Genomic DNA, 17,047 nt, shown 5'->3' with positions numbered 1-17,047 from the left:
GTTCACCAAATCTTTGGTTCAGTTGCCTGGTAGTGCGCCCAATATAGCTTTCTTCACAGGAGCAGCTGAATCCGTGGATACACATAGACGTGGCATAACCAGGTAACATCCTTTAGTTGGAGAATCACCATAGATCGGGTCGAATACGATAGACAGAGTCTGGCAGCATTAAACGTCCTCTTTACTGCCATAGTCAGTTTATAACGTAAAATTAACAGTAAACGCAACCAATTAGCACCCCTAACACATGTATGGAGCCTTAATACTTATAAAAACCTTGAAAAACTTATAGTAGCATTGATTCCTAACCATACGACCTTTAACGCCGAGAACATAGTTACTGAAAAGACTTGTATCCAAAGACTAACATGGAGAGGTCAAAAATGGTGAACGCGGGAACACTATTCAATAAGATGACGTGGTTCAAATTTGTAGGAGTCGTCATTCTAGTGTGACCTGTCTCTTTTATTCATACTAAATATGTTATTCTATCTCCAGCCGAAATATGTCATTTAGAAACGTTAAACATCATGTTGCTGATTATTACGTACGACGAGTCAGAATAGACAATGATGTTACTTCCATGTAAGACCTTGTAGATTGAGTTTTCATACAGTGGTCAAACTACAAGTTTAGAATTAGGACTATTATTATGGCGGTACAAAATAACAAACTAGGACATAAATCTACGAACTCAATAAATCTGAACGTGTCTTGTAGTTTGTAGCCGAAGTAACGAAAAGACTAATGTCTTCCCACAATGCGGTTGTGTACAATCTTCGACCTCATACTCTCAACTAAGTTAAGGTATATTTGTCTCAGAGCACGCAGTATGCTGAAGGTGAACTGCCAAGTAATCTGCTAGAGAAAAATTCCCATAAATCTACATGGCTCCTCCTAATTAAATTTAGCGACCTACTCGAGTTAAACGAGAATGGAGTGAACAACCAGCTAACGTCGAAGTCACACCTCATGGTTAGTACCTAACGTGGATCATCCCTTCGTCATGTACAGATGCCAAGGCTGCTTTGATGACCTTACAACACAAACGAGGTTATTGCAGAAATGTATTAGTAAGAGTAGATGCAAGGGACAAAGTGCGACCATTACTGAGTGGGTCAGTCCACGACGTGCAATTAACTAATGCGTGTTGTTTGTCCTTGACCTTGGCGGAAACAGCTGAACTGTTCGACACTCGGTGTTCCGACTGCTAGATGACTTGGCAAGGGCTCAGTGACACTTCACTGATTCTACAATGAGGATACACAAACAGCAGATCACTCTATCGATCTAGATGGGTATGGAGGCCGGGAATCTTTGGATAAGATGCGGATTCCAACTGAAACCAGAAATCACAAAAACGTTTGTAATTATAATCCAGGATGTTCGCGCAGTAAAGTACTTATATGTGAACTGTGTGACGACACACATCCAAGTAAACCTAATCAAACAGAAACTAGTCCCACTCAATGTATCACACAAGATGACCCCAATGATCTTAAGCTGATTTCACAGACATAGAGTAATTCTCCAGCTTCGGCAAAGAAGAGTGGGAAGATTAAATCCACGAAATAGATAGGACTCAATTCAACTCTTATGACTCCCACAGTAAACAGATTCTCCTCGCTGAAATCATGTAACCTACCCTCAACACCTAGTGGCAAAACTGGTAGTAGGCATAAGTGTAACTAGCCTTTGAACACGTAGACTAACAAAACCTATAGGAGTACCAGTCACTTAATTCACCCGTTAAAGTCCATAGCTATTAATATTGAAGATGCCACAGGTATCTGGAGTTTAACAACGCTCTAACCAGTAACATCCTCTACTATGAGTCGTACCCACCAAGTGAAACCAAAATACAGAAGCGAGGAGGTTGGAAGATATATTAGATAGACTATCAAAATATCGAGGATCGTCTGATCTAATCTGGCTAGCGATTTCAGGGTCTGTTGAGCACGGCGTTCCCACTCGTGATCTGGTGCGGATGCATGACCGAGCGCCTTCAGCTGGGTGAGTCCATTAAAACTAATGTGATCAGCATTCAATCTCGAAAACCTACAGAGCTATTTATTTTGTGGATTTATTTACCTTTACAATATGTATGGTAATAATAGGTTTCTCACTGAAAACCCTATCTTAGTTCCTTAGGATCACGATTGTCATTACTCTCAAAAAAACTTTTAACGTTCTTCATAACCAACCCACCACACAAAAATGGCTTCCATGTCTAAATACTGTCATAACTAATTCCGGTTACGTACAATAGGTCTTTCCCAAGATCACATTATTACAAATAGCTATAACTCAAGCTATGACCTTAACTATCGAGACTATTTTGTAAATAAAAGCACATTTCACGGTCAGCCTGTACAAGATTTCCTTGGGGTAAAGCTCCTAGTGGTACCTCTGTCGAAGAATCCAACCCATGTCACTTCAAATCATATGCGAGATATAAATTTGCTTCTCCTGTTCAGCTTTTATCGGATCGTATTCTCATCCCTCCCACCTGGTTAAATTCTCCAAACGACTTCAAAAGCTTACTCGATAAATCTCCCACTAACCCATGTTATCAACAAAATGATCCAGCAAAGAACAAACACTGCCACTTTAAGACCATCGTGGATCTAAATATTGTATATACTTACTTATCGCCATTACCTACAGCCAAGTTAAACAGCGAATGCTCAGATTAATCGATAGGCTAATGAAATGAAAGAGGATATAAAAATAGTAAAGGTTACAATGATATTAAGTCGCGTTATTTAAAGTCTTGCTCACCAGTGTAGATCACTGACGCAGATGACCTGTGTCGAATGATTGGGGGTCTACCCGATTTAGACGGGGATCACGTGACCAACCTGCCTACCGTCTAATTAAGAAACGAGGTATGGAATTAGATCCAGATAACTATTCAATCATTGCCTAACTTGATTGCTACCCTACGCGTAGGTAAATCGATTGAGCGCCATGTATGCTAGTGGTTGATGTTTTAACAAACCTATTCCACTGAACCGCATAAATGCTATCACAACCTGTTGATGGATCGAAATAGCTAATCGTAACTACGGTTTATCAGCTATTAGTGTAGATCGAGCTAGTAAGCTGACTCTGAATACTACTCAGTATCACAATGCGAAAATACATGTGAGCACTGATCAAAAGACTATTAGAATAATAGATTAACACAAGTAAAAGTCAGTTGGTAGAGTTAAAGTGAATGTGAGAACTACAGCGCGCGCTTTTCGAACGGGAAGTTTAGTCAAAAAGTGATTTGCATTTATCAAACATTTGCTGTGTTCTTACGCAACAAAAGTACCATTTCTGATCAAAAGAATCTATCCTGAGCTATACGTTCGGTAGACTACTTTATTTTTGAGTTTCACCCAATCTAATAGTTAAGTATGGTTTGGCCTCAGCTTACTATTTGGTTTTTGTTTTCAGTTTTTCACATAAAGGCTAGTTCAGTTTATCTCATCCGCTTTTATCCATTTTTGTCCGTTTTCAGTGTGCTTTTTAGTGTATGTTTTACGGTCTTAGGCTTTCGCTAGCATCTATAACACAGTTTACGTCAATATAGTCATGAAAAATTCTTGCAAACAACTTGGATGCCGTTTTGCTGTTACATCTGGCATGCAGTGCTACAACTGCAAAGTTTGGTTCCGCGAAGCGTGCACAGATATCACAGCAACTGCTTACAACTGACTCAGCAGGTCGGATCATAAGTGGGAATGTTTTACGTGCAGCACGGACGCTGTGGTCTTGCTGAGTAACATCATTGTCCTGCTGACAGGTCTGCAGAGTAAGTTGTCAGCAAACTTGGGAAAAGACAGTCACAAAACAGGTAGACAAACAAGAGCGCGCAACGAAAACAAGAATAGGGATGTCGACAGGTCTACCATCGATGGAGCATGCATTAGCACTAATGATGACACGTTGAAACTCAGCACCATCATCACGTCGACGGTAGTCGACTCCCTCAGTAAACTCGGGTCTCACAGCTCAGGGTCCTTGAATGCGACACTGGTTCCCCAAACTCTGTAGGTGATTGGACCCACGTTAAAAGAGCTAAAAAGAACCAGGCGTCACCGTCTAAGCTGAACATCCCAGGTGTTGTACGGAAATAAACTGGTGATTTGGTCGCACAATCTACCCTCAAGAATTTCCGTCGGGTCATCAAAGAGCCTAGGATCCAGAAACCTGCTTCGACCTCCAAACAACAAGGTGCTGAACCTGAACGCACCGGAAAACCTGGGAAAACAATAACGGTTCGTGATGACTCTCTCATAATCATGAACCTCAAAAGACAACCCTGATCTCCCTCTCAGTTTGCAGGACAAAAATGACAGGATGATGTGGGGTGAATTGAACAAGAAGGTTGAACTTTCTAGAATAGAGCCTTTGACGGTCACACGGCTCACTTGTGGGAAGGAATCTAAGCATCAAAATCACCCGAGGCTACTTCGTGTAACACTTAAGAACGCTACCGACGTAGAGGATGTCCTGCTAGCTAGTCATTTACTGAAATCCGATGGTAACGTAGGAATACTGCCAGACATACCGTATTCTGAGCGCGATTTCATCCGGAACATCCCTATAGAATCTCGCGAGTTTTTCCGTAGAAGAAATATAATTGTGCAAGGTGTATCGGAAAACACGGACCCTAGTCAAACAAACTCTGATATCAGGGAATGGAAATTCATCGAGCAGTCCTTGAAGCCCAAAAACATACTGACTCAACATGTGACGAGACTAGCCAGGAAGGACGGTGATTCCAGACCCAGACTAATGATGATAACTTTCCCATCCCCCCATATGGCGGCTGCAACTCTGGAGGCATTTCGTGCAAACAGACGTCGGTTGCCAACTGTAATCCACATGCACCCGGATAGGCCATTTGAAGCTAGGACCAAGCAAAAAGGCAAGTTGGAGCTGAATACTCCACTTGTGGGCTGTCTTGATCATAAAAAAACGTGTAAAGGACAGGGCCTACCCACTCGGCAAACCTTATATAGGTAGGCTACCTGTCCATTCACGTAAGGCTCATACAGACAAACAGGAAGAAGCTCACGTGTTTCAAGTTGAAAGCATAAACTGCTTATACATGAACGCCGCAAGTCTACAAAACAAAATTTATGAGCTACGTGAACTTACCAAAGCTAACAAGGCTCATCCGATAGGAATATCTGGAACTTGGATATCTTCTCAGTTTACGGACCAGATGTCAGCAACACCTAGGATGTTTTTGTTTCGCAACGACAGAAAAACAGAAATTGGGGGTCGAGTAGCCGTATAAATACGATCTTGCTCGGAGGTACATCAAGTTCGAATCCTCGCGCTTAACAATCTTAAGGAATCCATATGGTGCTCTGTAAGACTGTCTACTACTTCGAGGTGTCTAGTCGGGGTCATCTATAGGAATCCCACTACCGACATCGATTATGACAGTCGCATGCTGGAAGGACTATCCCGCTCTACCCGTCTTGGTTTCACACACATCCTGATTCTAGGGGACTTTAATCTCCCTAGAGTCGATTTCGCGGAACACACGTATATTGTAGGTGAAAACTCATCTGGAGCTCAGTTCTTCAACCTCATCGAGGGCTTGGGATTACACAAAAATGTAAGGTCGGCAACTCGTTGGAGAAACAGTCAGACACCACCGCGCTTAGACTGTGTATTTACAAACGAAGAATTCCCAGTTAACAACCTATCAATCCTGGCTCCCCTGGGAAAAAGCGATCACGCCGTTATAGCCTTCAGTTTCGTCAGTAAAACTGAGCTAAGATATCCCACCAACAACTTGCGCTGGAACTTCAAACGGTTGAATGTGTCAGCTCTACAGGACTATCTACAACAGGTGGATTATGATGTTCACCCTCAAATCGATGTGGATGGTCATTGGGACTTCTTACTTCAAATGCCCATATGTGCTACAGATCATTCAGTTCCTCAAATGGTCCCCCATAGCTATCAGCAACCCACAGTCATCGGGAACCTCACCCTTCGCCTGCTAAGCCGCAAAAGGCACTGTTGGGCAGATACAAACGAACTGACAACGACGGAGCGTACAGGCAATACAAACATATAAGGAACATATGCACGAAGGCTATAAGAGATGACAGGCTTCAGTACCAGACAAAGCTTATGGATAAATTTGCCTCCAATCCTAAAAGCTTATTCCGTTATGCAGCCTCTCTTCGTCAAGCCGAATTGGAGTTTCCCAATTGCTAGGTCTTAACAGCCCGACCAACGACGACGGCGACGCCGCTAACCTTTTGGCTGAACAATACTCTCGGACATTTCAACCGACCCACATCAACTATACTGATGACAGTTTCATCTACAACTCAAAGGACTTTCCGAAGTGAACCTGAGCGCTGACTTGGTATTCCGGAAACTGCAGCACTTAAGAATCGACATTTCTCCTGGCCCGGATATGGTCCGTTCTGCCATACCGAGGGAAGCAGCCTCAATCCTGGCAACGCCGCTTAGTGTGGTGTTCTCACACTCGCTAAGCCGAGGCAAACTACCGGAAAATTGGAAGTTGGCTCACATCACAACAATTTTCAAAGGAGGTCGACCGACCGGTGACTCTTCTCTCAATACCTTCAAAAATCATGGAGTCCCTCATATGCGACGGTATAAATGTTATTTGCTGTCCTTAAATTTCTTCTCACCCCAACAGCATGGTTACAGGAAGGGTTACTCTTGTATAACCAACCTGCTGACTACGGTGGACAGACGGACAAGCATCCTCGATCACAAGGAGAAGATTGATATCATCTACCTAGATTTCTCAAAAGCTTTTGATAAGGTTAACCATGCATGTCTTATCAATAAGCTCAAACGATTGGGTATCAGACCACCTCTAATCGACTGGCTCACTTTATGTCTGAAAAATCGACATTTTAAGGTCAGTGTTAACTTCACTTTATCTCAGGCTATGGAATGTCCTAGTAGAGTCCCCCAAGGCTCAATACTAGGACCTCTTCTCTTCTTGATTTACATAAATGATCTTCCTCAACAGGCAACGTCAGACTTACTACTTTTTGCCGGTGGCGTGAAGCTTTGGAGAGAGATACTCAACGAAGACGATATACAGGCACTTCAGGAGGATCTGACTCGACGTCAAAGTTGGGCAGACGATAACGGATTTACCTTTAACACTTCAAAGTGTAAAGTAGTCCATCTGCGACATGTTGCAGACTACAGCTACAGCTTAGGAAACTCTCCTCTAGTAGTATCCCAAGTCGAAAAATATTTAGGAGTCCTGGTGCCCTATCCTAAACAATTCTGGACATCCTCTTGAACACCTACTTAAGCTTAGTTCCAACACTAAACTAAGGAGTAACACCCAGAAATTGGAGACACAACATAGCAGAACGGGCTGTAGACACAACTTTTACTCCTTAAGAGTTGTCAAATGCTGGAATTCGCTGCCGGCCGAGCTAGTCCAGGCAACTTCCCAGGAGTCCTTTAGTAGGCAACTTGATCTATTCTTAAGGATTAAGGATAGTATCATACTATGATTTACCAATTTCTTTTTCCTCTTTTATTGTTAATATACCTAGGTTCCTGCCTGGAGGTTTTGGTGATCCCCTGCTACTAGACACGGAAGCCTGTTAGGCGAAAGCTTCTTCTATTTCGTTCACAACCATTTGAACCATTTTGAACCATTTATTGGTAACAGTCTGGCGCACTAATAATGAGTTTAAGTCAAATGCCGTATAAGTGTACTTATCTATAGTACTAGGAGAATAAACGTAATATAAACTCATGAAACTGCCATGTTGTGACTAACAAATCCTTTAGACCATACGTGGAAATAAAATTATAGTCTGACTCGTCCATTAGTGACGGTCAGTAGTTGCTGTCAAGGTCATTTGAAGAATAAATTTGATCTGGAAGGAGAATAATATGTTCGTTATGAAAAGCAAGGGTGATCCAACCTACATGGTCGAGCTATGTAATACCAATTAATTGTTTCATAGATGATAATTACGCGGTACAGTCGATCGCGGCCCGGATATCCCGGTGTTAACGTCTCTGACTGTGAAGCTGAGCGACACGGGATCGAATCCGGCAGTGGGAACCAGGTCCCTCAAGATTACAGGTACACCTTGCTGACGAGTGCCAAGTAGCACGAAACCCGGGCCCATGGTTTCCTGTTGACTACTTCCAACCACCATCTAGCGTCTAATTGGAAGTAGGAGAAATCTAAAAACGAAAGCACAAATCATGATCAGTGAATATCTGAGGAGGAAGAACATGATGTACCAGCAACAACTCATGTACGTTTAGAAAATCGGACAACTCATTTCCATTACAAAAGTAAAAGCTTATTTACAAAATAGTCTCATGCATCATTTTGTGAGTCCAGCTTACTTAAGACTTCTGCTTCTCTCAGCACATTTGCACTTTTTTGGTTTATAACAAGAGATAGATTCACATTAATAACATTACTCAAAATGATTTTCATGCTGTTACAAGGTTTCTTGTTCCAATTTTTGCGTTACTCCTGGCCGCGGTTTTTAACATCGGGGACCCCAGGACTTCAACATGTGTAGTCCATTATCTGCTCTCTCGCTTAAAAAACAGTTATATGGTTAGTTGACCTTATAAATAAGTATAACTGTTGTTTTTTTTTCAAATTTCAATGGCTTTCACGCTTTTCTTAATCATTTGCAGAACTGAACAAAAGCGCAACTGAAGGTTTTTCTGCGGGGTTGGTTGATGAGGACAATATTTTCAAATGGCGAGTGCTTATCATTGGTCCACCAGATACTCTTTAGTAAGCCACAATAATTCTAGTCTTCGTTTTTAGTGAGGGTGGTTGTTTTCATGCAGAGCTGGACTTTCCACAAGACTACCCCGAGCGCCCTCCTAAAATGCGGTTCGTAACTGATATCTGGCATCCAAATATTGCTCAGGACGGAGATGTTTGTATTTCCATTCTTCATCACCCTGGAAAAGATCTGTGGGGCTACGAAAGGCCCGAGGAAAGATGGCTACCTGTGCATACCGTAGAAACAATTATTACTTCTGTTATTTCGATGCTTGCTGAGCCTAATCCTGACAGCCCTGCCAATGTCGATGCAGCTGTAAGTCCTCGATAAGCATGTTAATTTGTCTTTGTATTCAGAAGGAGTTCAGGGAAGATTTTGCGGAGTTCAAGAGAAAAGTTTGTCGGTGTGTAAGGATGAGCCAAGAACGTCTTGAATGAATTAAATTAATCTAATTGCTTTATCATTATACATCAGCCATCGTTATGAAAATATTTCTACATCAAACCCAGTCCTTGGTCGTAACATTATACAACCTAATTATACCTAACTTTAAAGAGACAATCCTAAATGCTTATGTAATGCTTGTCGAGTCTTACCATACCTTTGGCCAGATTCGATGTGACGTGGTGCTTAGTTATGTTAGTATTCACTACTAAGATTGTCGTTGCTATTTGGTTGTAACGTGCTATTTGGTTTTGTTAAGTGTCTTTTGATTAGGTACTTTGTTATATGGGCTGAATTTATTTCTCATAAGGTTTAGCATTTTCACGTCTTCCCAACCATTGTAGTTACCGTAGTTTCATCCTCGAGGTGCTTCGAATAATTTGCCGGAGATAGCCTTTGTGGTTGGTCTTGAGGTGACGAGAGCACATTAGTTTAATAGTGGAAAGTTTTTTTCTTAGATATACCAATAAAAACGACATTGGGATGTCAGGAACATATTTTAAGTTTAATAAACCAATATTACTTGTGGGAATTCTTCATACCACTAAAGTTCATTAAGCCATCAAACAGTCTGGGCTATTAATACGTCTCTGAAGTCTGATCAATTACATATGTTTGATAAATAATAGTCTCTTGGGGTCTAGTCATCTAACTACATAATAACTGGACTAGAGTTAAATAATAGCGAATCTCTTTCAGAAACAAATAGTAATTTAGCTAAGTTTGTTGTGTTTCTTATTACTTTTCTAACCTTCAGCCAAAATTAAATTTGTTCGTCATATTATCGTCTTCAAAAAACATTCAGGAGTCACTATCGCATTGTATTTAGATTCCAGGTATTTGGTTCTGACTTGTTAATTACTCTGTTAAAGTTCAAACCAGCTCCGTGACGTATATTTATGGTAAAGTTATTTGTAGTGGTTTGTAGCAAATCATAATACACAATGAATTTATTGGATTGGGTCTAGGCCCTGAATTGGTTGGATACTCGTTAAATACGCTTAGGGGTCAACAATTTTTTTCGACAACGGTGAATTTCTCGGCGTTGAACAATCTCAACGTGTACTTCTAGGACGTGAATCTGTAACTCAGCAAAGTATACTTTAATTCCAAGTACTCGTGAATAGTACATTAATTTAGAATTGATATTTACCGTGAAACCAAGTATTATGTTCCAATATTACCTAGATACGAAGACAGACATTTTTAACTGATGTCCACTACCTAATTTGGTCTCATTTTTAATCTCTGAATTCGGTATCTTACACCTCCATTCTACTATTTTAAAAACTTTTTGTTCGACCGGTTTAAGTTAAGATACAGAACGATATGCTTGGAAAATATCTTGGTAACTTGCATGGAAGTGCATTTGTAGTACTCTCAATATTTTAAAATCATAAGAGATTTTCGAGTTATGTTGACTGTGATCGTGTTATTGTACTGGAATTTGTCCTCTCCTTGTACATTGTGACTATGTTGTATGCCATAATCTTCCAGATAGTTCTATCAGTCTCACCAATATCCTATTAAATATACTGTTGATCAGAATTAAAACATCTGAGCTTCATAATCTTTAAACCCATGAAGTCGAATTCTTTGAGATAAATGCGTACAGAGCTAAAATTCTCATATTATGGGGTGTTGGAATTTGTGGTAGACAGCTTACATTTAGTAAGTTGTAGTCAGATCATCAAAACTTTCCCAGGAAGTTATTTTATAAGAGTTTACGGTTAGTTTACCAAACAAGTGCAATTTATAATTTCTCTTTTTCACATTGGTAGGTGGCTGCTGTCACTTATAGTCTGACGTCTACTTTTATGAGTGACCAATATTAGGTGTAAGTATACAACGCTGATGAAACTGCGCCTCGTCTTGATTACTACACTTACAGTTTACGTATGGGACAAAGCTGAATTGCCAGTCAGCAACAACTATAATTGCAACCTATGGGTAACAGAGCATGTACGTTGTGACTCCCCAGGTGAATCAATCACTTTATTATAATAATTTCACTGCACTTCCATCAGACTTGTCGTGCATCTATAGTGTATTGTGCTTTGTACTTAATATACGACTGGTCATTTCACTTATTTCTCTGGGTCTTGCAATTGGCACTTTTCCCAGGTTAGGGCATTTTGTTATTGAAAAAGACATCAGTGACAAAATCCCCAAGTTTCATTACAAGGACAGGACTTGATAATGTAAAATAGACCAGGCATTAGGTAGATTTTTTTTATAGTTATGAGGTGACATTTTTGTAGTGCACCAGTTGATAAAAAATTAGAGCGACTCACACTGTTTCAGAAATACATTTTTCTGTTCTATAGGATGTTGAAAGTGCCTCATATGTAGTGGACGCATCTGTATGTTACCCTTACAAGTAGCGAGTAGAGGCGTGTAGCTCTGTGTACTATCAAAATAAACGCTTCCACTAGTCGGAGATTCCCCATACGTTTGTGTAGTTATAATTACTAAACGCGACTTATTTCTTAATTGGTAATACCTCCCGAATGCCCTGGTTCACTCGGAAAGTGAAGTAAGTTCACTATATCAAAATGCTCTCGTGAGGTCATGTGTTTACAACCCCTCCTCAGGAAGTCCTACTTACTGCCTTTTTGCGGTGGTGTTGTTTAGACCGAGAGAACGAAAAATGGTTATCATGCGCTTGAACTGAGTTTTTGAATACAAAGCACTCAACCATATAGTTTGGAGGACGCGGCTCCAGACCTCGAAAGAACGATTGAAGTAGGAATCTGATTTTGGCCACGCGCAGTTATTGGATGCTAACTCCTTGTGTCGCTCCACTGATTTGTCGATAATCATCTAGATCAAAGCCACGGAGAGTGACTCACTAAGTAAGCCAGTTTCCTTAGCCATAATACGTATATGGTATCCCAATTGAGACAAAATACGATAATTACTATTGGAAGGTGCCCTTCCTCATTGTTATTCACAGTTGTTTTGTCACATCCATTCTTACTTTACGTGACTTGTATATGCCTCATTATTTCCATTCTGTGTGTTCCTTTATTTTTCTGTATGATCTCAAGTCTCTGTCCGAAATTTTGAATTCTTCCGAATACGGTTCTTGGTGCAACTTTCCCGAAATCACATCCCATCCAGACTGACTTATTGGGGGACCCTGTTGAATTAATATCCGGTCTCGGTGACTCGGAAAGCGCCAGGGTAAAGGTCATACTAGTCGAGCGGGTCCCCGTTGTCAGTCGTGCGTCCTGTTTGATTACAAAACACCACCAAAGTGGATAGAAATTGGCATGTGGGACGATGTCGTTTCGTGATCCTCGACTACGTCTCCACGGATTGCCGCCCAGATGCGATCGAGGATGAGTTCCATCATCAAATAAACGATGTCAGTGAAGCACGTTCGACAGAAATTGTAGTACTAACCGGGGATTCGAAGCACAGGTCGACCGTCTATACACAGAGTAGAGCCGCTTGGTAGCCAACAGGGAATCGTTGTTTCCATGTCAGACAGGGGTGACTGTCTCTTTGAGCTTTGCGGAGGTCACAACCTGTTTCTTCCCAGTACCAATGTTCAATGCAGTAGTCACCGATGTTGTTGCACTGTTGCCCAATTTCACTCGTCCTCTTCGACTTTTTCATCGATATTTGGAAACAGCAACGAACGAGGCAGTTGAAAGGGTTGAGAATCTAGATATTTATGTGAGTGCTGATGGTGACGTAACTGATGAAAAGATAGGAAGCAGTCGGTCTACGGCGTGATGCTACGAAATGGAGAGCTGTTTATCATGGTTCCCTGGTTGAGTTTTTAGAGGTGATGCAACTCGCTGGTTTGAGACGCAATCAAACGTACAGAATATTAAACACTGGAGGTCTTGCCGTAATTTCTTAGAATTTTTCACGATAGTGAAGGGGACTTTAACTAAGTGAATTATGAATCCTCTGTCTTCTATTTTAACTAAACTGTCATATTATGCAATCTTTCCTAGCTACTTTATTAATGTCTTTACTTTTTAAATGTGCTGCATCTTCCTCAAGTTTTTGTTCAAATTTACTTGTGTTATGTGTCCTGTTTTTGTATACCTTATTGTAACCCCACCTGTAGCCCCTCCATGGTTACTGCCGGTAACAAGCCTGGAAAAAATAGTGTTGAAGATGGATTCAGCAAACCATTCCATAGAAAGCAACCTTGCTCAAAAAAGCGCTTACCAGAAAAATAGCTTAGTCCATTGAAACTCGGCCGTGGTTGTTGACGGGTCTTCATTTACCAAAGGCTGGATTCAGTAAGGATCGGTCTTGTGCAAACCAAATCGCGATGCTTCAGATCATTGTTGGGTAATCAGTTGGATGGAACTCATTACTATACCTCAACTTCATTGACTATGGGAAAGCGTTTGATAACATGGGCGGAAGGACCTTATAAAACCGTCTTCGACACGATGGTGTACCTCGGAAAGTGGTCAACATCGCGCAGATTTGGTGCGATCGATCACACTGCAAAGTCCTGCATGGAGGACAGCTGACAGATGCGTTCAAAGTGAGGGTCAGTATCAGACAAGGCTCCTTACACTCCCTTTTTCTTCTGGTGATTGACTAGATTGTGAAGAACTCTACATCCCATGTCAATTTTAGCTTGAGTTAAAAGCCTATCTGCTATCCATCCGTAAATTCCACTGTGTATCAGGCTACCCTTACAAAAACTGTTATTATCAACTCTAATAAGTATACCTGTATAAATAAGCCTTTACACCATACACGACCGAGTCTCAGATATAATGTAACCTGTTGTCTTGACAGGTTATTAGATATAGACCAGAATAAAACCAATGGAAATATTGTAACACATTTTTTACTTCACCGTTGATAAGGTGTGTTGAACTTTCCTAGCTTCAAGACACGTCTTTTTTATTTCTTCACAATATCATCGTTACATTTTGTATGCCACTTTGTTATGGTGCCTATTGTACCGGAGTTTTGTCGTAAATGAACAAAATACCATAAATTCACGGACGATTTTCTCTTCGTAAACAAACCATCTCTGGTTATCTCCAGTTTGGGAATTCCACACTATGTACTTGCTGAAGTCTCTATCTAATAGGGATTTACTTTTACCAGAACTCATGGTATGCTCTTAGAGTTTCTGAACAAAACTAATTATCGAGAAACATACACCCAATTTGAGGCTTTTTTAATATTTGTAATAGTCATGGGAGCCCAAACCACAGTCCATACTCTCATTATTTTCCACTAATTCATTCCTACTTGTCTACACTTTCATCAAATTATTAAAACATTTGCCTTCCGGATACGTTGACTACATATCTACGTGACATTTCTACTTCGATAAAGTCATTTATTTCATACCTAATGTTTACAGAGGGGAAACTGTATCTTTAATCTTGTGTTAATAAACTTTTATTTTCCATGTATGTATCGATATATGTTATCGTGTATACAAGCCATGTTTGCTGATATAGGTACCTAACTATATTGTAATATAATCATATAATATAATCGTTTGTTACAATATAAGATAGGTCGTTGTTGAGTTTACAAGATACCATAGATCATATGAATTAGTACCTTAACTGAGATATCCCAAAGTTAATTTGCGGTATGTTAATAAATGGCCACTACCCTAACCATAAACATCATGTCATCTACCACTTTTTATTTATTTGAACACATGAATATTGGGACAAGAGAGCGCCAATATATATGCGCCACACAAAACAATGAGAATTCGAAGAGAAATAGAAAAAAAACTAAGCAGCGCAAAAAAAGAGAACAATAACGAAGAGATTGGTGTGAGGTAGTATGGTAGAAATGAGGGAACGGAAAGGTACAATCAGAAGAAATCTTTCAGGTAAGGGAGACACAGCCACTTTTTATGAAGAAAGTAAAAGAAGGTTACAGCAGGATCGCCACTGGCTTCTATTCTGAGCCATATCTGATAACGTCTCTAGCCACTGTGTTGCACCATCTCTCGGACCCCAACCAGGGAGTCGTGAAGGACCAACACAAGCCAGTCCTTTGCAGCTTTCTTTCATGCCACGATACCATGTCATACACTGAACACCTCTCCGCTTTTTCCAACCAGTCCCAGCGTCGGCAAATAATGCACGACGTGGAATTCTCTGGGACGACATTCGTAGAACATGTCCAAGCCACCGAAGTCGGTGTTTCAAGATGGTGACACCAATTGAATTATCATCTCTGTGCCCGAACACACGATGTCGGACCTCTGCATTACTAACATAGTGTTGCCACTGGATGTCAGCAATCCTTCGGAGACAACGATGGTCGAACACATAGAGTCGTCCAACATCCTCAACTCGGAGAGGCCAGGTTTCACAAGCATAGAGCAAAACTGCTCTCACCGACGCGTTGTAGATCCGACCTTTTACAGCCAGACTGACATCACGAAGGTGCCAAAGATGGCCCAGATTGGCATACGCCGCTCTGGCTTTCACTATACGTGCATTGATCTCATCACTCACACCCCCGCCAGCACTTATGCAGCTACCCAGATACACGAACTTCTCGACTACTTCTATCTGCTCACCATCCAGGATGAGTACAGGATTGGAATCCTGCCAGTCTTGTAGAAGTACTTTGCACTTCGAAGGTGCAAAGCACATACCATACCTACGGACACTGATTGCCAACTGATTAAGTGCGGATTGCATGGCTTGGGCATTATCGCACAGTAAGACAATATCATCCGCATACTCAAGGTCGAGAAGTCTTTCTCCGGGCAACAGATCTACGCCGCCATTACTTACATCCATCAGAGCTGTTCCCAGAATGTCGTCGATGGCAAAGTTGAAGAGGAATGGTGAGATTGGGCAACCCTGTCTAACCCCACTGCTCGAATAGAACAATGGAGAGAGGTGGTTGTATGCCCTCACTCTGCCTGAGGTGTTTGTATATAGGGCTTTTAAGATGTTAATAAACTCCTCAGACACACCCTTCTTCGATAGATTATCCCAGAGAACAGTCCTATCCAACGAATCACAGGCAGCCCTGATGTCAAGAAACACTACGATTGTTGGCCTTTGATAAGTATGACGGTGTTCTAACATTTGGCGGAGGGTGAAGATATGATCAATACATCCTCGACCAGAACGAAACCCAGCCTTCTCCTCTTGAGTCAATCTTTCTCGGGTTTTGAACAACCTACGAAGTATGACGGAAGCCAATAGCTTGGACGCAATCGGAAGTAGACTTATCCCCGATAGTTGTAACAGGAGCGACGTGAACCGTTTTTAGAGATAGGGACAACTATCGACTCATTCCATGACGTTGGTACACTCTCTAGTTCCCAAACCTTTGTAAACAACGTCGTCAATTCCTTAGTCAGAAAGTCACCACCATCTTTAAAAAGAGCCGAAGGTAAGTCATCTAGGCCAGGTGATTTGTAACGCTTCAAGAATTGGAGTTCCTTGCGGACTTCCGCCTCATTTGTTGGATCAGTCGTCACCGGCCATGGAGGGCAGGACAGTCTGACCGATGTTGCCGAAGCAGCAGGTCAGTTGAACTGCCCTTCGAAAAATTCTACCCATCGTCCAAGACGTCGATGGATGTTAGTGATTGGCATCCCATCATCCTCGCAGATTGTTTCACTCACACCAGACTTCTTGCTGCCAGTGGCTCAGATGAGTTGGAAGAGCTTCCGGCAGTTACCAGATGCAGCTGCTGCTTCCAGTTGATTAGCACGCTTCGACCACCAGGCTTCTCGGTCCTTACGCAAGCTTTGCCCAATTTCCTTACGTAACATCCTCCGTTTATGGTCAAACTCACGGTCACCCGGAGTAGGCCGACGGGCTTCA

General features: G+C 41.5%; 1 protein-coding gene across 2 annotated transcripts; it reads left to right on the top strand.

Moving 5' to 3' along the window:
• The first annotated feature begins 8,517 nt into the window (after window positions 1–8,517).
• Window positions 8,518–15,894, top strand: UBE2G1_1 (ubiquitin-conjugating enzyme E2 G1). 2 transcript variants are annotated; one of them, XM_012936511.3, is made up of 5 exons: window positions 8,518–8,608; window positions 8,692–8,794; window positions 8,828–9,104; window positions 9,146–9,427; window positions 11,015–15,894. In XM_012936511.3, the coding sequence occupies exons 1-4, from the start codon at window positions 8,563–8,565 to the stop codon at window positions 9,224–9,226; spliced, it is 507 nt and encodes a 168-aa protein (XP_012791965.1). In that variant the 5' UTR covers window positions 8,518–8,562; the 3' UTR covers window positions 9,227–9,427; window positions 11,015–15,894. The 2 variants fall into 2 exon arrangements, with proteins under 2 accessions (XP_012791965.1, XP_051074394.1); XM_051208980.1 differs by lacking the exon at window positions 11,015–15,894 and having other exon boundaries at window positions 9,149–9,370.
• The last annotated feature ends 1,153 nt before the right edge of the window (window positions 15,895–17,047 follow it).

Source organism: Schistosoma haematobium, chromosome 1 (genome assembly GCF_000699445.3).
Source record: "Schistosoma haematobium chromosome 1, whole genome shotgun sequence".
Lineage (NCBI taxonomy): Eukaryota > Metazoa > Platyhelminthes > Trematoda > Strigeidida > Schistosomatidae > Schistosoma > Schistosoma haematobium.
The sequence above is the reverse complement of the archived record's forward strand: the minus strand, read 5'-3'. Positions and strand labels throughout refer to the sequence as shown.

What these genes read in the sequence shown, in the direction of transcription:
- UBE2G1_1 (XM_012936511.3), top strand. Translation starts at nt 8,563, where the DNA reads ATGTGTAGTCCATTATCTGCTCTCTCGCTTAAAAAACAGTTATATG. An exon ending in GCTTAAAAAACAGTTATATG is followed by an intron (nt 8,609 to 8,691) that starts GTTAGTTGACCT and finishes AATCATTTGCAG; the next exon opens with AACTGAACAAAAGCGCAACT. An exon ending in CTGCCAATGTCGATGCAGCT is followed by an intron (nt 9,105 to 9,145) that starts GTAAGTCCTCGA and finishes CTTTGTATTCAG; the next exon opens with AAGGAGTTCAGGGAAGATTT.